The sequence below is a fragment of the Physella acuta genome, unplaced genomic scaffold (assembly GCF_028476545.2).
Source record: "Physella acuta isolate Inbredline_101_S28 unplaced genomic scaffold, ASM2847654v3 ptg000597l, whole genome shotgun sequence".
NCBI lineage: Eukaryota > Metazoa > Mollusca > Gastropoda > Physidae > Physella > Physella acuta.
The window spans coordinates 77,572-98,748 of NW_026732116.1; the positions used below are offsets into that span (position 1 = coordinate 77,572).

Below are 21,177 nucleotides of genomic sequence, written 5' to 3' on the forward strand. Positions count from 1 at the left end.
TAATAGAACTAATTATCTGACGTCCTTTAAATTTTGAACCATTTCCATTGACCCGAAGTAATACTTTACGCTATTTCCAATTTCTCAAAAAAAAAAAAATGAATATGAATGTTTAGAGTACACATATTCAGTACTGTTATATACACATAATTTCCTTTCCTCTATTTTATTTCTACGAGTTTGTATACTATTTATACTATTAAAAAGTGTAAGTAATTAAAAATTAGTTTAAAAACACGTCTACATCCGGAGTAGCATTTCCCTTAGTGGTTTATAAGAATATTCGAGAACGTTTAGGGCAGATAACTCCCGCTTTATATCATAATTTTCCTAAAATATGAATTTTATGTACATTACCTCTCTTATTATTTTTTTTTTTGTCGTAAGTCTAACAAAATTTATATAATTCAAAGGCTTACATTAAACTCATTAAGTATGTGTGTGGGTGCTATTGTGTGTGTATAGGTGTGGATGAGTGGGTAATTTTAAACGTAATTTTAAACTGCACCTGATTATAGATTTCGTGTGATTTTGAAATATTATTGATGCAAAATATTTTATTTTCATTTTTAGACATTTTTATATAAAAAGGGACATATTTTATAAAATACAATTTTTGATTTAACTATGAAGCTATACATTTTTGGAATCGTCAACCCATACATAAGAGAATCAACGTTTTGTATGTTTGATCATGTATGTGCTTGAGCTTCATTCAGGACAGGTAAAGGAGAATCTTTGTGTTAGTATTTTAATTTAGTATGTTTAACTAACTGTGGGCTTTTCCAGGGTAAGGGTATTTAAGTTTTTTTTTTTTTTTTTTTTTTTTTTTTTTTTTTTTTTTTTTTTTTTTTACAGTGATGTGCTTAGTTTAATTGTATAACAAATTGTGTTTAAGACTGTTTTCTACCCTGATATGTTTGTCATGTGTTTTTTTATACTGATATCGACCTTAGATTTATTTACCTGAATGTGTTTAATTAGAGTTTTTATCGAAGTGTTTTCGAGTGTTGTTTTATTTAGCTGCTGTGATTGCTTTTGGTTTGTGTATCCATATGTGGTTTAGTCTGATGTTTCTTTTATACAACTATCGATTTGAGTCTAGCGACGTTTATTTTTATTTTTTTTTACGCTTCATTTGCTAAAAATAATGTAGTCAAAGTGTGTAACGTTTGGATGGTGATCTTCAAACGAGCAAACGATGTGAGTATTAACAAACTTAGCATGTATGCAGTTAACCTTTTCAAACCTACATGCAACAGAATTCATTAATACGAAACAAAAACAAATGTTTTTTTCTGCTGTTGAAGTGGTCTCCTGAAAGAAGTAATTTTGTCAACTTTACATATTTTTATTACAAATCACGCCATTAGCTGATGACATAGTTTTCCGTAACCCTGTTCGATACTTATGTCATGTGAGAACTCTCAAGTTGTTGTTGTGGCCATTTTCAAGTTAACTCATGTGTTACTTAATGGAGTGGTGGTGTATAGCAGTTCGTTTTAACAACCATAATATGTATATATATATATATATATATATATATATATATATATATATATATATATATATATTATATGGAGTTTAGACTAGATATTGTTTTACTAAATACGATACACTTTAAATTACGGTTGCATACTTGTACACGATTAAGATTATGAATACAAAAAATTACTTGCAAATAGGCCTACACGTCATCATATAGGATTTGTTTTTCAATAAATGATTACGTCGGAAAATAAGGCGACACCTTTGTTAAACTGAGTTTTAATTTCCTTTACATTACTGGACGTAGAGATTGGGAATGCATGATCACAGCACGTATGAGGTACCTGGCGTTCTTACTACTATTTAATGAAAGACTAAAATAGTTCTGCTTTATTCTGCTCCAGTTTTTTTGTTGCAAGTTTACTTCCTTCAAATGTAGGTCTGTATTGAAATACACGCTTGTATATAATAAAAAGATAAACTAATATTTGTCCTGACATGAAAAATATATAAAACCAATAATGCAATGACTTGAGACACTTCTCTTGTTATCAATGTATTGTAGATCCAACAAGGCATGTTACAGCTACATGTATAACGAGACATCAAGACAGTGTTAACTGGGTCATTTTAGCAATATGTTATTGTATAATTAAAACAATTAATGCACGGAATCTTAACGCCAACAACAACATTCGTTTTATGTGTCCTAGTTGTGGTTCACTTAATTTGTTCCTAAAATACAAATAAAAACTAAAGCAAACGATACCAAATATTATAACAAGTACCTCTGTATACTTTATAAAAATTATAAACCAAATTTGCCAGAACTTTATATTGTATATGTAAAGTGTTTTTGATTACCAATGTATGATAGTTATGTTTGCTCAATAACTTCCTCAGGAATTGAACTCAAGACTTTGGTGTTAGCAGTCTTGTTATTTCCCACCAGGCCACGCCGTGTGGTGAGGTGTGATTACAATTAACTATCTTGATCGCGGCTGTTTTTTTTCACCAAACCATTAAGATAAAACACCTCGAAGTGCCATTTCACATTTTTTACTTAATAAAACTCAAATCATAACATTAAAACTTCATTGTGTGTTAAGTGAGTTTTATTATATGTTTGAGTAATTAAAAATAGGGTAAATATTGTTCCTATTTTCAAGCGTCTTACATAGTCTAATAGACACATTGACTTCATAGTGCTTACTTAAATAGTGCACAAATAAAATACTTAAAAAAAACATTTTAAAAAACCACGTTTTTCTTGTGGACTAAAAAATAGAAAATAACTATTTACATACATTTGATGACAAAAAACGTGGGTACGTTCACCATCAAATTTCCCGACCCATCTGCCCGACCCACGTTTTTTGTCATCAAATGTATGTAAATAGTTATTTTCTATTTTTTAGTCCACAAGAAAAACGTGGTTTTTTAAAAAGTTTTTTTTAAGTATTTTATTTTCTCCTTTTTAGTCCGTTGCTACACATGAAAAACGTGGTTTTTAAAAAAGTTTTTTTATATAGTTTATTTTCTACTTTATCTAATGACTTGATTAAGTATGAATTGACTAAGTGTTTATAAATACACGGACTAAAAAAATCTTGAGCGACCAGGATTCGAACCTGGGTTGTCGCGGCCACAACGCGAAGTACTAACCACTATACGATCACGGCCAGCGCGCTCACATCGATTGGGGCCGAAGTAACTGTGTCAATAAGCCTTCAGTCTTGTCGGTATCTTTAGAAATCATGTCCTCAATTTTATGGTCCTTTGGGCGTAATTAAATTAAGCTAATTACGGTCTCTAATTGCTAGTTTTTATGATTGCATCTGAAATTGTTAGGCGAAAGTAGCATGCATGCCAAATTTCAGGTCTCTAGAGCAATCAGAAGTGGGCTAATTTTCGATGTCAATTTTAACAACAAACAAATCCACACATCCACAAACGCGAAGCTGAGTTAAGAAAAACGTGTTAAAATATAATTGTACTAGATACACACAATATACAGCGTAGGAGCAGGGGCGTAGCGAGGGGGGGGGGGGCGGGGGTGCGGACCGCACCGGGTGACACCATTTAGGGGTTGACGCCAAGGCAAAAAATAGCAAAATATATAGAGAAAACTTGATGGGGGGTGCAAATCGAAAGTTTGAGAGGGGGTGAAAATCGAAAACTTGAAAATTTGTCCCCGGGAAGGGTCGCTACGCCTCTGGGGGGTGACACCATTACGTGCAGCACCGGGTGACACCCGACCTCGCTACGCCACTGCGTAGGAGTAGGATGTAGTAGAAACAGTTGTGTGAACGTGATTTATAACAATAAAAAAAATATATACTAGTTTTTTTTTATATATATTGCAATTTAAAAAATGATTTATACATTAGCAAATGTATCTGTCACAAAGACCCATCTTTTTGTAGGGCTACTCGACAAAAATTTAACACTAATGTTATTTATAATATCAAAAGAGAAAACAGGGAACAGGGCATTACCCCCCCCCCCCACCCGTAGTTTCCATCCCAGGGACATTTTCCCCGACATTACCCCCGGAGTAATTACCCCCTGTCAATCACACCCCTGTCAATTACCCCCCTGTCAGTAGGTTTAGAGTGAAGTTTAGGGTTATCGCTAGGTGAATGCTTAGGTTTTGGATTAGGGTAATATATAGGTATAGAGTTCGAGTTAAAGTCAGGATTCTAACTTGGAGAGTGATGGGGGGGGGGGGGTGATTCTCCAGGGGGTCATTGACAGGGAGGGTAATTGATCGGGGGTAATAGCTCCGGGGGTAATTCTTGAACATTCTTGAATATTCGTATATATTATGTATATATTATGTATATAATTATATATATATATATAATTATATATATATATATATATATATATATATATATATATATATATATATATATATATATATATATATATATATATATATATATTCACATACTATATTAGTAATCTTAATTTTAAAATATTTAGTGAAATATGACAAATTTATGCGGCAAACTTTTCTTACAATTATTATATAGTCCTATAAACAATATTGACTAAAGTAAACAAATCCATATTGACAGCCAATAAAAAAAAAGTTCAAGTCAACTAAAATCATCGTACATACTATAACAATTTTGCTGAGAGATATTATGTCTAAGATATTTTTTTGAGATCATTTGTCAATAATATCATTTGTCCAGAAATATTTTGTCCTGAGATCGTTTGTCCTGAGATCATTTGTCCTAAGATCATTTGTCTGTGAGATATTTTGTCTGAGATATATTGTCTGAGATCATTTGTTCTGAGATCAATTGTCATGGAACCATATATATATATATATATATATATATATATATATATATATATACATATATATATATACATATATACATATATACATATATACATATTGTTATTTATATATATATAATATTTAGGCTATATATCAGTGATATGCTCTAACTGTGATCTACATATCGTACAAAGCCTTTCCAATACAAATGAACATAACCAGCTTTTGATCCTGTTTAGTACCAAACATGAGATCAAACAATTTTTTTATTATAGGCTCTGTGCTCGTCCCCTCAACAACACCACCTTTATCAATGTCTATCGTGGTTTTAATAACCTCGGCATATATGGGGAAACTGTGGTCAGCACTATGTCTATCTGGAGGATGCCATGTAGATTTCTGGAAATCTGACCTCTGTATGTGTGTGGATCTCACCTGTGATAGAAACCTATAAAAATGCTACAAACACCCGTAGAGGTTGGTCGCTAGATTTATATGTCTGTGTAGTATAAAAAGGCCACGTTTTATTAACGTCCAATATCTTTTCTATATTTCATGTACTCCCAGTCATCGTCAATATTTTCTTATATAAATTTACTCCGATAGACATGCAAGCACACCTGTACTTAACAAGGACTGAGTCAAAACGTGAGGCCAGTGGCGTAGGCAGGGGGGTTAGGGGGGGTCATAACCCCCCCCCCCCCATAGACCCCTCGGTATATAGAAAAAGTATGAGGGGGGTGGAAATCGAAAGTTTGAGGGGGGTGGGGTGCACATCGAAAGTTTGAGGGGAGGGGTGCAAATCTAAAGTTTGAGGGGGTGCAAATCGAAAGTTTGGGGGGGGGGGTGCAAATCTAAAGTTTGAGGGGGGGGGGGGGTGCAAATCTAAAGTTTGAGATGGGGGGGGGGGGGCAAATCTAAAGTTTGAGGAGGGGTGCAAATTGAAAGTTTGTCCCGGGTAAAAATTGGAACTCCCTCTTGAGACAACCATTTGGATTGGTCTGGACGACATTGTTGATGAAGGTTACTTTGTGTGGTCGGATGATGGGACAGTCGTGGAGAGCAGCTGGAAAGTGAAGTCCTTGTGTCAAGGTGTATATGAGTATGTATTGATGTTCTTGTATGAGGAAGTATTGATGTTCTTGTATGAGGATGTATTGATGTTTTTGTATGAGGAAGTATTGATGTTCTTGTATGAGGATGTATTGATGTTCTTGTATGAGGAAGTATTGATGTTCTTGTATGAGGATGTATTGATGTTTTTGTATGAGGATGTATTGATGTTCTTGTATGAGGAAGTATTGATGTTCTTGTATGAGGATGTATTGATGTTTTTGTATGAGGAAGTATTGATGTTCTTGTATGAGGATGTATTGATGTTCTTGTATGAGGAAGTATTGATGTTCTTGTATGAGGAAGTATTGATGTTCTTGTATGAGGATGTATTGATGTTTTTGTATGAGGATGTATTGATGTTCTTGTATGAGGAAGTATTGATGTTCTTGTATGAGGATGTATTGATGTTTTTGTATGAGGAAGTATTGATGTTCTTGTATGAGGATGTATTGATGTTCTTGTATGAGGAAGTATTGATGTTCTTGTATGAGGATGTATTGATGTTTTTGTATGAGGATGTATTGATGTTCTTGTATGAGGAAGTATTGATGTTCTTGTATGAGGATGTATTGATGTTTTTGTATGAGGAAGTATTGATGTTCTTGTATGAGGATGTATTGATGTTCTTGTATGAGGAAGTATTGATGTTCTTGTATGAGGATGTATTGATGTTTTTGTATGAGGATGTATTGATGGTCTTGTATGAGGATGTATTGATGTTCTTGTATGAGGAAGTATTGATGTTCTTGTATGAGGATGTATTGATGTTCTTGTATGAGGATGTATTGATGTTCTTGTATGAGGATGTATTGATGTTCTTGTATGAGGATGTATTGATGTTCTTGTATGAGGATGTATTGATGTTCTTGTATGAGGATGTATTGATGTTCTTTTATGAGAATGTATTTATGTTCTTGTATGAGGATGTATTGATGTTCTTTTATGAGGATGTATTGATGTTCTTGTATGAGGATGTATTGATGTTCTTGTATGAGGATGTATTGATGTTCTTTTATGAGGATGTATTGATGTTCTTGTATGAGGATGTATTGATGTTCTTGTATGAGGATGTATTGATGTTCTTGTATGAGGAAGTATTGATGTTCTTGTATGAGGAAGTATTGATGTTCTTGTATGAGGATGTATTGATGTTCTTGTATGAGGATGTATTGATGTTCTTGTATGAGGATGTATTGATGTTCTTGTATGAGGATGTATTGATGTTCTTGTATGAGGATGTATTGTTGTTCGTTTATGAGTGTATTTTGATGTTTGTGTATTAGGATGTCTATTAATTATTAGATTGTCAAATTATAAATATTGTTGTTTTTTTTTACTTTTTAAGCGCACGTTTAATACATATGAGAAAAATATGGTGAAATATTTGTTCTTTACAGGCGAACCATATGGTGGTGTTTACCAAAACTGTATTAGGGGAAATGTTCCTTCCTTCTGTGCTTTTGATGACTTTTGCTCTAGACTACATTATTTCTTGTGTGAGATCACCAACTTCCTCGAGTAAATGTAAACAAAACATCTAATACAGTCACATGCTTCAAAATACACATATTTCTGTAAATAAAGATGTGTAAGGACAAGTGAAATTTTACACTAACGTCTTAGATGGCAGTTATTGGAGCAGAATTGCTATACTATGAACGATTGGCATGTTTTTATCTTTGTACAATCATTTTCCAGCGATATTTTGCTAATAAACTTTGTGTATTTTCTTTACATTTTAAGGATAAATTTGTTAAAATAATTCATACTAAAATTGACAAAAAATGACATTACAGGATCCCTTATGCATTCTCATTAACATTCTGGGAAAATAAAAATCTACAAAATTCAGGTGTTATTTTAAATGCATATAAGCTATTTTTAACACAACAGTCCTTGCAGAACTGAAACAACGCTAAAGAAATACGAAGGTTAAACCCCTTTACTTAACATCAGAAAAAACAATATGATTATTTCTACATTTAACTTACATTCTTAACCCTACTAATCAAGAATGCATTTCTCTTTAGAATTTCAAATTTTATCTAAATAGAAACTTTTATAATGAAAGTATTTAAATTTACATGATTAACACGTCAGCTTGATGATTAGTCATTGGTATTTGTTTCACACAACTTTGTTATTACCTTTGTTGAGGAAAACTGTTTCAGAGTTTATTACAAAGAGAACCATAATATGTGTGAATGTTTGATTTAGGGCCAAATACATATAATACGATCTACACTTTTAACACTCCAATTTGTTTGTACGTGTTTAGCATGTAAGAAATAAACATCACGTGTTTGTTCGATTATAATTTTTCTATTGATTTTACACGTCCCTGAGTCTAATGTATGTGGTGAGATTAGGATTGTTGTCACGTCAAACCGATTATAGTCAACAAAGTGTACGTGTACATTAATTAACTGTCACCTGACGGAGTACGTGTTCATGTGTACATGTCTGATAGGCTAGTGGTACGAGAGGGGTGTTGTACATGTTATGTACACAAGGAATATCCGGACTTTTTTTTTAAGAGGAAATCTTAATTTCAATTTTTAACAACAGAGGTAAGTATAAGAATCATTTAATTTATGTTAGTATTGTATAGGCGCAGAGTTAAATATAAGTAGCTTATTTATGTATGGTACAGATGAATAAGCGAATGCTAGTTGAACTTAGCTCTATAATATACCATACGTATTTTATACATGTATTTTTTACCATAGATTCCATCTGAAGCTATGATCGTGACAGTATTTCATATATGCCTAGCTGTAGCTATTTTCCTTGATCAAATTTGTAAGTAAATTCAAGGTATAAAACTTAGTTACAAATAGCGTGTATTTGGTTCAAGCGATATCTATAAACTGCAATTCATGAAACCGACTTTTAAAACTACATCTTCCTAAAAGGGGCTGTAGCAGTTCTTTATTTTTATTTTATTTTAAGTAGTTGCAGGCATTACCATTCATGTTCTTGAGAGTTTAAATATTGTCTTACTAATTGGGGGCTAGGCCTGGAGGAAGGCAAAGACGATTAACTGGCCACTACTACATGTCATTCAGATTAACGGTCATCATCGTTTGTCATTTAGATTCATTGTCACCACTGCATGTCACACTGATTCACTGGCCACCACTGCCCATTACCTAGATTCACTGGCCACCACTGCCCATCACCTAGATTCACTGGCCACCACTGCCCGTCACCTAGATTCACTGGCCACCACTGCCCATCACCTAGATTCACTGGCCACCACTGCCCATCACCTAGATTCACTGGCCACCACTGCCCATCACCTAGATTCACTGGCCACCACTGCCCATCACCTAGATCCACTGGCCACCACTGCCCATCACCTAGATTCACTGGCCACCACTGCCCATCACCTAGATTCACTGGCCACCACTGCCCATCACCTAGATTCACTGGCCACCACTGCCCATCACCTAGATTCACTGGCCACCACTGCCCATCACCTAGATTCACTGGCCACCACTGCCCATCACCTAGATTCACTGGCCACCACTGCCCATCACCTAGATTCACTGGCCACCACTGCCCATCACCTAGATTCACTGGCCACCTAATACATGTCATTCAGATTCATCAATTACCTCAAAACGAAATCAATTCAACATTAAATTATCTTAAAATCAATGTCAAATTATAAAATGATCGTTTTGTAAGCACAATGTCAATTTGAATCAAAATTGTGCCGTCTATGTGTTTGAACATTTCTACGCGAGTTTCGACCTATGTTAATTAATTAAAACTAAAGAATACGAATTTGAGTCGAATAAACGCTTAAAATATATACACAGGTGATCACCGTGTTGATAAAAACTTTTTTTTTCGAACATTGCAGGGCCTGTTACTGCATATGACTTTGAGCTATCCAACTTCCTGTATGTGTTGACGGGAAAGTACACTTCTACTGTGTCCCGCAAAGACGGGAAGTTTAAGCTGACTGATTACGAAGCCTTGGTCAGGCCAGTCGAGGCGGAGATGATTGACCACTTGGTCAGAGTTGGCGGCGTCCACTCCCAGATTTTAACTACCATCTAATCTTTTAGTAGAATGATTGTTCGACCTACCTCAAACATTCTTACAATCTTTTATTTAACTTGCTTCCTGTGTCGCCATGTATAGAAACGGGCGAGCGAAATTTCGAGCACTTCTAACTGACCTAATGTGAAATGAATCGGTCATTTGGAGGTGCTCAAATTTTGCTCGGCAGTTTCGATCTATGACGACAGACAGAAAGACGAGATAGACAGATAGACAGACAGAAAAAGCAAATTAAATAAAAGCTTGTGAAAAATATTTCAGGGAATACCACTATATTTTGAGGAGATCCAAAACAGGAAAGTAATCCGCAGAAGTCTTTTAGCAGTAACCTCTGAAATTAATGGTTTGATTGTTCGCACCTACAATTTCACTCGCAAGCTTTTTTTTGGGTGAGTGTCATTAAGCTAGCTCGCATTTTACCGACATTATTAAATGGTAACTGCGCGATACATTTTCTGTGATGTGAAATAATCAAATTTTGAGACCTCTATGAAAATCGAAGACCACATTCTTCCTGCTCTAGAAACAAAGACTAAGTGGCTACACCGAAGACGGAACGAAGAAAGGACTGGCACACTATCTAGCGGCTTATTATTATTTATTTAAAATTCACGGTTGAGGCCATAATCATTCACTTTAACGATTTCTTTTTACTATTATTGTCCACACGTTTTCTATAAAAACAGCCTTCTCTACAGCTATTGTCGGTTATTCATCCTGTCTATGAAAAAGCCTTCTGTACTAGTTTATTGTATGTCTCTCAGACTGTCTTAAAAACAAACAGCCTTCTCTACTAGTTTATTGTATGTCTCTCAGACTGTCTTAAAAACAAACAGCCTTCTCTACTAGTTTATTGTATGTCTCTCAGACTGTCTAAAAACAAACAGCTTTCTCTACTAGTTTATTGTATGTCTCTCAGACTGTCTTAAAAACAAACAGCCTTCTCTACTAGTTTATTGTATGTCACCCATCTTGTCTTAAAAACAAACAGCCTTCTCTACTAGTTTATTGTATGTCAGCCAGACTGTCTAAAACACAAACAGCCTTCTCTACTAGTTTATTGTATGTCTCTCAGACTGTCTAAAAACAAACAGCTTTCTCTACTAGTTTATTGTATGTCTCTCAGACTGTCTAAAAACAAACAGCCTTCTCTACTAGTTTATTGTTTTTCACCCAGCCTGTCTTAAAAACAAACAGCCTTCTCTACTAGTTTATTGTATGTCACCCATCTTGTCTTAAAAACAAACAGCCTTCTCTACTAGTTTATTGTAGGTCAGCCAGACTGTCTAAAAACAAACAGCTTTCTCTACTAGTTTATTGTATGTCTCTCAGACTGTCTAAAAACAAACAGCTTTCTCTACTAGTTTATTGTATGTCTCTCAGACTGTCTAAAAACAAACAGCCTTCTCTACTAGTTTATTGTTTTTCACCCAGCCTGTCTTAAAAACAAAAAACTTTCTCTACTAGTTTATTGTATGTCTCTCAGACTGTCTTAAAAACAAACAGCCTTCTCTACTAGTTTATTGTATGTCAACCAGACTGTCTAAAAACAAACAGCCTTCTCTACTAGTTTATTGTATGTCTGTCAGACTGTCTTAAAAACAAACAGCCTTCTCTACTAGTTTATTGTATGTCACCCATCTTGTCTTAAAAACAAACAGCCTTCTCTACTAGTTTATTGTATGTCACCCATCTTGTCTTAAAAACAAACAGCCTTCTCTACTAGTTTATTGTATGTTACCCATCCTGTCTTGAAAACAAACAGCCTTCTCTACTAGTTTATTGTATGTCTCTTAGCCTCGCAGGTCCGCCTGCTTCGTTCTTCGAAGAACTGACTCTCGATGACATCACGGGACTCGAACACTGCACCATCAGGCTTACCTCCAAAGACATGCTGTCTACGGTGTTTAGCGGTACCTACCCACTGTGCCACGTGAATCTTTGGGTGAGGGATCTGGCCTGTTCTTTTACCGACAGCATTATTCCCAACTAGAGATCAACACAACTGATGCACAAACTGATCAAATTAGAAACAGAGGTTTTGAGGCAAACTTTCTCCATAAACAATCATCATACATATACACTACACATTCGACACATAAACATACAGAAACCCATGCATACAAAATCACACACATGAAAACAAACATACATACAAAACAAGGGCGTGTTCATGCAAACATGGACACACACACACACATAAATTCATAATGAGTGTTAGATATATATATATATATATATATATATATATATATATATATATATATATATATATATATATATATATATATATATATATATATATATATATATATTTATTTATATATATATATATATATAAATAGAGTCCACCTATATACAAGATAACATGGAACTGCAGTGCAATCGAATGGATAGTGCAGGACATTTCTCGAGGAAATACAAAGACAGACCCGAAAGCTGCTCGAATTTACACTTACAAAAACTATGAAAAGTGAGGACGAAATATTTGCTCTTCTATTCTTTCAAATAACAAAACAAAACGCCCAGCATTTGACAGAGCAGCATCTTTATACCCCATACGTATTTTGTCTTTTCACCGACTCTAATATTAAGTAACTGAGAACATGACGTGCGTGTATTGATTCATGAAAGTGAAAACGTTGTCGACAACTGGATTGCATACAAAATCTGATTTTTTTTAGTTTACAGACATGTTTAATTTACGGTGCTAATTGAATTTTATTTGACAGAGATATTTGTTCTAGCTAGACAAGATTAAAAAAAAATTGACCCATTCTCAACGTAAATGGTTGGATTAGCTTTTCACCAATTGTGCGAGGGTGTGTTTTGCTGTCTATTTCCAATGGAGTCTTCTATCGTGCTCACTAGCTGAAAAACACATCGACCAACACCTTGACTTTTGCAACTAGTTTCGAGCCGACGAAAATCTCCAGACGGTTTTTAAGTTTCTGAATCTTTCATCTTTAGTGACGGTTGAGTTTCGAATGTTTCACAGACTCATGACAACAACGTTCCATACTAAAAAAATATATATAATTTCTATTCCATTTTAGTAAAGCAAATTTGTTTAGTTGACTGTAGAAGTTTGCGACCATTCAGATGGGGTTGCGGCACACATGTTGGGAACCCGTGCTCTAGGCTTTAAATAATGTCTTTGTGACAGATACGAATTCTCGAAATGTTCCAACAGCGAGTTTTTCTGTTATTGCAGGTATGAGTCCCCGGAATCTTATAATAGGTTTCAAAGTGATAAAAACCCGTGCCAACAAAAAGGGGACTTCGTCATCAAATGGTAAACATAAAGTGATGAAACCCCGTAGGGCCTGCATCGCTGACAGACATACAGACTGACAGACATACAGACTGACGGACATACAGACTGGCAGACATACAGACTGACGGACATACAGACTGGCAGACATACAGACTGACAGACATACAGACTGACGGACATACAGACTGACAGACATACAGGTCGACAGACATACAAACTGACAGAAATACAGATTAACAGACATACAGACTGACAGACATACAGACTGACAGACATACAGACTGACAGACATACAGACATACAGACTGACAGACCTACATGCTGACAGACATACAAACCGACAAACATACAGACATACACACATAAGCCTTCAGACCCGAAAACAAACACTTAATAAAATGGTGTTTAAAAGCATGATGAGCGTTTTGTTTAACAAAGAATCTGTGCACATTTTTTCAACAAGCTGGTAAAAATTGTGACTGACCTTAGAAAATAAAGTGAAAATTATGTTTAGTGGAAAATTTAGTTTTATTTATGCAAGTATGAATACAGGTATATCTAAATACACTTTTTTCAAACAAAACCAAATAAAGATATTGGCACTCTAAATGTAACTATATTCATGGTAAGGTAAAACGTGTTTATTAAACTGTTCCAATACTACAGAAATCATGAATCAGGATTAATGGGAAAACAAGTTAATGACAAGTTTGTTTGCTTTAATGCACCAAAAGGAGATCATAAATGACATTATTAAATATATAAAAATGACTTGCTATTTAAATAAATACAAAAGAAAGCAGGGCTATTAGATTATTTATTGCAGGGACGTAGCGAGGGGGGGGGGGGGCGGGGGGTGCGGAACGCACCGGGTGACACCACTTAGGGGGTGACACCAAGACAAAAAATAGCAAAATATATAGAGAAAAACTTGACGGGGGGGGGGGGTGAAAATGGAAAGTTTGAGGGGGGGGGTGCTAAAGGAAAACTTGAAAGTCTGTCCCCGGGAAGGGTCGTTACGCCTCTGGGGGGTGACACCATTAAGTGCCGCACCGGGTGACACCCCACCTCGCTACGCCACTGATTTATTGGATACATTTACTTATATTTATTTAATTGATGGAGTTTTTCCCAAAATAAGTTAAATAAGGGAGATGATTTAATAAATTAACAATTTCAGTTTGGCTTTAAGTTAAAACCCTTTAAGTACCTATCTCATTGTAATTATCGTATGATTAGACATAAAATGTTTCGAAGTGTCTACTCGGCAAAAGATAGATATGCGCATGCGCAGTGACCTATGGCTAGGGTTAGGGCTAGAATGAGGGTTAGTGGTAGGATTAGGGATAGGGTTAGGGATAGGATTAGGGCTAGGGTTAGGATTACGGTTAGGGTTAGGGATAGGATTAGGGATAGGGTTAAGGATAGGATTAGGATTGGTCTAAGGGTTCTGCCGTTGTAAACACACGCATGCGCAGTACCATCGAAAACATCGCCGCTAAGGCAAGTCGTAGTTTCTCTCTCCATTGCGCATGCGTATCGCATGCGTATCTTATTCCGGCTAGAATCGGCCAAAATGTTTTTACTTTAATCTGTAACTTGAGGACTACATCAAGGCGGTCACAAGAAGCTATGGCACCAGTGCTGGAACTGAGGCGTTGTTAGACCGAATCAGTCGATACCACAGTTGGTTTGACGTCCTACAAGACGTTCTCAGAGACGACAGTGTCAAGCTGGTTCATGTGGCTGATGAGATGAACGTCATTAAAGGTAAGTTCAAATCTTAGATATCGTGAGTTATGGTTTGCTGTTTACTGACATTTACTTAACAAAATTGTTTTTGTTTCCATCTATATATGGTTGTTAGACTTAGGACTAATTAATTAATTATGAATAATTGCTCGTTGCTTTTATTCTTAGAAAAGGACGAAAAACGTTACACCAAGAAAAAGTGTAAAAAGGTATATTTAATGTATAATTGATTGTAATAAATTCAATTTAGGGATCATCCATAAATGACTTCACGCTTTCTTTGACGATTTTACCTCCCCCTTCCCCCCTCCCCTCCGTCACACATCGTCAAAAAAATCCAGACACCCCCCCCCTAAAATGACGTCACACCTTAGCCTACAACTCCCCTCAAAATTGCATTTGAATTTTTCTTAAAACAACGATATTTTTCCAAAAACTTGTTTGAACTCTGTCAACATAGAGTATTTTAATCAATTCCTACTACAATTTATTAAAACGGTTTTCTAAAACGCGAAATGACGGCTAAAACTCGTTTTCTAACATTGCTTTTATATAATGTAAAAGAGTGACGTCACACTATTTGAACCCGCTCCTACCCCTCATCACACACCTTCACAAAATTACGGACCCCCTTCCCCCCTATGAGTGTGACGTCATTTATGGACGACCCATTAGGATATATAGGCCTACATTTGTCTGTTATATATATATATATATATATATATATATATATATATATATATATATATATATATATATATATATATACATTTTTATATGTATAACACAAGAGATCATTGTAACAAATTCTTCATGAATGGGTTTTAAAATCTAATACAAACAATAAATTTTAATTTTCTGAGATACACTAATATTTGTAGATGTCTGATCTTTTTGTATAGGCAAAAAAACAAAAATGTTATTAGACCTTAAATGTCGAAGGCGTAAAAAAACGCATGTATTGACTTCTGGCAACCTTATTATTTTGTCGATTCATTTTCTTATACCTAGCATAGTATAAATGGTAAATTTAGAAATAATAACGAAATTTTACAAACAAAAGCCCCATATGAAGAATAGTTGCCATATCCGTTTTTAATAATTGTCAACCAAATATCATGTTGTCAACTTAAACAGTTTTTATTACGCTTTACACGATTGCCACGATCAAATGAATACACGTAATTATATTTTTTTTTTATTTTGCATATAAAATTGTGCAAAACTTTTAAGGATGATCATGTTATCATTTTTTTTTCGTCAATATACAAACACATTTTCCTTCTGTACCATAAAAATAATGTGTTTCTGTTTACAAAAAAAAATACGACTTGCATTAAAATTTTAGCGTGCTGCTAAAACAAAAAAAAACTTCAGTATTAATAACTTTTATTTCATTCCTCATTTGAAGTGGTTGCTTTGTCTTACTGGGGTAGAGCTTTGCAAGTGCAATCACACCCACGTCCATTGTATTGGTAAATTTTACAACACATTTCATTTCAGACCACAACAGTTTATAACATGATAGATACAGATTAAGACATGTTTTAAATACATTTATTCTTTATACTCAAGCCATATAAAAAATAAAATAAAATTGTGTAATTAAAATCTAAAATAGAAAAATAACGAAAGCTAAATTTATTATATGTGTACAAAGGCTAGGCCAGTGGCGTCGCTAGGTTGGGTGTCACCCGGTACAGCACTTTGTGGTGTCAGCCCCCCCCCCCCCCCAAAAGAAAACCAACTACAAAGTATATATATATATATATATATATATATATATATATATATATATATATATATATATATATATATATATATATATATATATACATACATTATATATGTGTATATGTATGTGTGTTTGTATTTGTGTGTGTTTGTGTGTGTGCCACAAACGCGTACATGTGTGTGTAAAAGCTTTAATCACTGCAGACTTAACAGTTACGATGCTTATGTAGATTTTTTTTTTAAATAAAAACAGTTGGATGGTGTCACCCGGTGCGGTGCGCATCCCCCCCCCCCCCCCCCCCCCCCGCCCTAGCTACGACTCTGGGCTAGGCTAATAATAATGCATATAAAAGCAAAAGGGATACATTTTTAAGACAAAGAAAAAAAAACTACAATGCGTTTTAAACAGTGACATTGAATGGGATATACGGTAATGTATTACTACATTAATCATTACAAAAATTCTATTACTCAAAGGCTTGAACGCTTTTGTCTTCTGGTGAACATAAACGATACCTCCAAAGGATTAGATATATAATTTAATCAAAAAAGCTATTTATAAAGTCTTTAACACTTAGCTTTACCAGGAAGCAGTATATGTGTCTGTATGTGCTTTTTTTCTTCATACGATGCTTCAAGTCGAGTGTGCTTTATTATGTTAGAATTAGTGATTGTATGTAAGTTTTTGTGTGTAAGTAAAAGCAAAATTGTATTTCTGAATTAATTAAGAAGCTTGTGTTAGAGACTTCCAATGTGTGTTCATTTTTGCAAGCTAACATTTTGTCTTACAAAGTCTGTTTCTTTTTTTTTTTGTCTGTTGCAAATCCTGCTGCTTATTTTTGACCAAATTCTTATGGAGCAATTTTGTTCCCTTTTCTGATACCTTTTTAATAGATGACAATGCAAGAATAATTATTTTTGATCTAATTAGATATTTATTTTAATATGAATAAATTAATTAAATGGTTTTGAAACTTAAGGGAGACAAGACGATTGTTCGATCAGTTATCTGTCTATTAGAGATCAAAAGCTACTTATGAAAAATACAAACAAAATCCTTTGTAAGTAAAGGCTTTTAAAAGCACAAAATATAATAGAATAAATTAAAATTGCCTCCTATAATAAAAGCAAATGTCGCTAAAATATGTAAAAAATCTCAAGAGCTATTTATGTTTGTTTTTTTAAGAAAGCAAATTTGTTTTGTTGTCTTAAAAAAATGTTCAATGCTTTTAAAAGCCTGTTATATTAATTGTTTTTATATTTGTTTAATTATTACTCTCTTTATTATTTTACTATTTTATAAGAGGGGTTATCCATACGTGACGTATTGCTATTTTGACGATTTTTACATCCCCCTTTTCCTCCGTCACACATCGTCACAAAAAGACAGCCCCCCCCCCCCTCTAAATTAACGCGTCACAACCCCTCCCTCAAAGTTGCATTTGAATTTTTCTTAAAATACGATATTTTTCCAAAATCTTGTCTGAAATCTTTCCACATAAAGTATATTAATTATTTTAATGCCTATTCATTTATTAAAACAGTTTTCTGAAACGCGAAATAACAGCTAAAATTTATTTTCTAACATTGCTTTTTTATAATGCAAAAGTGTGACGTCACACCATCTGAACCCCCCACCCTCCTAACCCTCATCACACACGTTCACAAAATTACGGACCCCCACATTTACGAATGTGACGTCATTTATGGACGACCCCATAGGTTTCTAGCCCGTTGATTTCATCTTCATTTCCGTGAAAGTTATTCTTTCAAGATTATACCAGCAAATACCATAGAAACTCGGATTCCCATACACGCCATTGAGGTTGACGGTTAGACATTTAAGGAACCAGAACCCGCTCTGATAATCACGAGCACAATTGGTGCTTGTTATGTCGTTGTCCCTTTCATATGTGCTGAAGCTCATATTATTATGGTATGACAAACTGTCACCGCAGTTCCCCGTGAATCCATTGATTAACATTCTGTAGTCGTCACATTCAGATAAAATTTGAAAGCTGGAATACTGGGCGAAGTAGGTCTGATTCATGACGTCTGTGAAATCAATTCTTAGCTCGTGATTCCTTTGAGTCATAAGGAAATAGATATTTTCATTCCCCAGATAAAATTCCCCCATCGATGCGTTACCAAACCCGTATTTGTATTCGCCCCAGCCACGGTTAAAACTTAAAAGTGGGGAAAAACGTCTTTGGAAGATGGTCCATCCACCGCCGTCAGAGACTGTGTCACACATGACAACTAGCCCGGATGTGAGGGTCACCACAGGTCGGGGGTCAGAGGTCACTACCTCCTGGCAGGAATCGTACACTGGAGACGTCACAGGGCCTAGGACATCAAGTTTTCCAAGACTCAAGCAACCCCCTGCAATAATAGTATAGGTCATTTATTAAACTCATATTCATCTTTTTAGAGATTTTAACAGTTTCTACAAGTCAATAAATGTGGAAATACTATGCTAAGATTAGGGACAAAGTAGTCGAGCGGTAGAGCCTACGATAGCATACATGGAAGTCTAGAGCAGGAAAGCCTAGATTTCGGATCTCTAGCTTGAGACTGTATGACGTCAATGAGTCCAGCCAGCTCTAATGGGTACCTGACCCACGATAGGGAAACAGGCCTCTGGACATAGTGCTGACTACATTATCCCATGTAAACCGAGGTCATTGAAACTGGTGAGCTCTTCTTCACCTGACATGTATTTTGTGCTTGTGCTTGAAAACTTGATGATGAAGATGTCAGCCTTCCACTAACATGGTCTGGATTGAGTGGGCTTTACTATAGCTTGTAATGGATATTGATTATGTATTCGTCTCTTAATTGACGTTTTCAATACCAAAAATAAATTGGATCTGCAGATCATATGACTGGGTAGGTTCATTGATTTTGGGTCTATACGTACAATAAGCTCTATAAAAATAGTCTTTTATATAGAATAGCGAATATACTCAACGACAATCTGAATAAAGTTATGTAGTTTTTTTTTCAATACTACAAAGAATCAACACACTAGCAAATTTAAACAACACTTATAGAAAAATCACTTTACCTGTGCAAGAGCAAAGGTCACAATATGATAGATTGCCATCTGATTGTAAGGAAACTGTTTTGTTAGTGTTGCAGTATTTGCCAACTGTGTAAAGTTTTCCCTGTAGGGTGCTGTTTAAAGTATGAGATGGGACTACCCAGGAACCTGTAGATACTCATGTAAAATATAAATTAATTAAATTAATATATATATATATATATATATATATATATATATATATATATATATATATATATATATATATAGATAGATAGATATGGACCAGGGCAGATGTCAGCTTTGTAATTCTTACATAAATTATTTTTAATTGTGGATGAATATCTTGTATATTGCTCAAAAATAAATCAGCCTGGACTAATTTTTTCAAAACACGGACTTACCCAGATGACACTGTCTGGATGTCGCGTTATACATGTAGCTGTAACATGTCTTGTTGGATCTAAGACACAGTGAAACACAAGAGAAGTGTCTCAAGTCATTCATTTCTTGGTTGAGAGAGAGCATCGTCCATTCCGTTTGGTTGAGTAACGTAAAATGGCCTTGTTTTATTGTACCTGATCAAACGGAAGATAAGAGAATTACTATCAACGATATTATTTTAGACGAGCCGACCCCACGGCGTATCATACGTCACAGCTCACCGGACTAGTGGGGGCGGGGGTGGTAGCTATATGCGTAGAGAGTGGGGGAGTGACGGCGTGCGTTTACGTAGCGTCTCGCATGGTCCCCATGAATAGAGTTATAATATACGAGCCGACCCGCGGCATATCATACGCCGCTATCTAGTTGTTTTTTTTTCTAGTTTACAGTAATTCATAATTTGTGAATTCGACAGTACCAATGCTGCCACTGAAAATATTTATCGGCCCCTAATAGCCGTCACTAAACCCGGCTCTACGATGTAAACATTTAGCGTGAACTACAGCTCACCAGACCATGTGGGTGTGGGCGTGGTAGGGAGCGTGCTTACAGCTTGTTTTCTAACGTCTCCCAGAAGAGAATTATATATATAGATAATAGACATAAAGCCGATTGATGGGAAAATAAAACTGGCGCTAGGCTGTTTTTTTTTTATAATCTAAAACCATTACGTTATCTCCACCTTAACCTAAATCTAAGTCTAAAACTAAACATGTGAACCGGTACTGGAAATTTAACAAGTACATAAATTATAAAGGAAACCTTAATTTATGTGGAAACGAAGCTTTATACTGGGCTGGAAATTTAAGCTGAGCTTTTGCCGAAACTTCAAATTTTACATAGAATGGACATTTAACATTTTAACTGTAACTGAAAATTGCATCGGAAATTTAAATTCAACCTGAACCTGAACTATAAATCGCACCAGAATTAAACCGGAAAAGGAACTTGAAC

General features: G+C 35.0%; 2 protein-coding genes across 3 annotated transcripts; one reads left to right on the forward strand and one right to left on the reverse strand.

Moving 5' to 3' along the window:
• The first annotated feature begins 8,398 nt into the window (after nt 1-8,398).
• On the forward strand, nt 8,399-13,663 carry LOC131947535 (uncharacterized). Of its 2 annotated transcripts, XM_059308782.1 has the most exons (7): nt 8,399-8,469; nt 8,629-8,701; nt 9,771-9,925; nt 10,235-10,362; nt 11,771-11,918; nt 12,319-12,446; nt 13,188-13,663. In XM_059308782.1, exons 2-7 carry the CDS (start codon nt 8,644-8,646, stop codon nt 13,270-13,272), a joined length of 702 nt encoding a protein of 233 aa, XP_059164765.1. In that variant the 5' UTR covers nt 8,399-8,469; nt 8,629-8,643; the 3' UTR covers nt 13,273-13,663. The 2 variants fall into 2 exon arrangements, with proteins under 2 accessions (XP_059164765.1, XP_059164763.1); XM_059308780.1 differs by lacking the exon at nt 8,399-8,469 and having other exon boundaries at nt 8,561-8,701.
• Nucleotides 13,664-18,462: 4,799 nt separating this feature from the next.
• LOC131947534 (microfibril-associated glycoprotein 4-like) lies at nt 18,463-20,286 on the reverse strand. Its single transcript, XM_059308779.1, has 3 exons — nt 20,184-20,286; nt 19,804-19,947; nt 18,463-19,118 (listed from the first exon to the last, which is right to left on the reverse strand). The coding sequence occupies exons 1-3, from the start codon at nt 20,284-20,286 to the stop codon at nt 18,463-18,465; spliced, it is 903 nt and encodes a 300-aa protein (XP_059164762.1).
• Nucleotides 20,287-21,177: the final 891 nt, after the last annotated feature.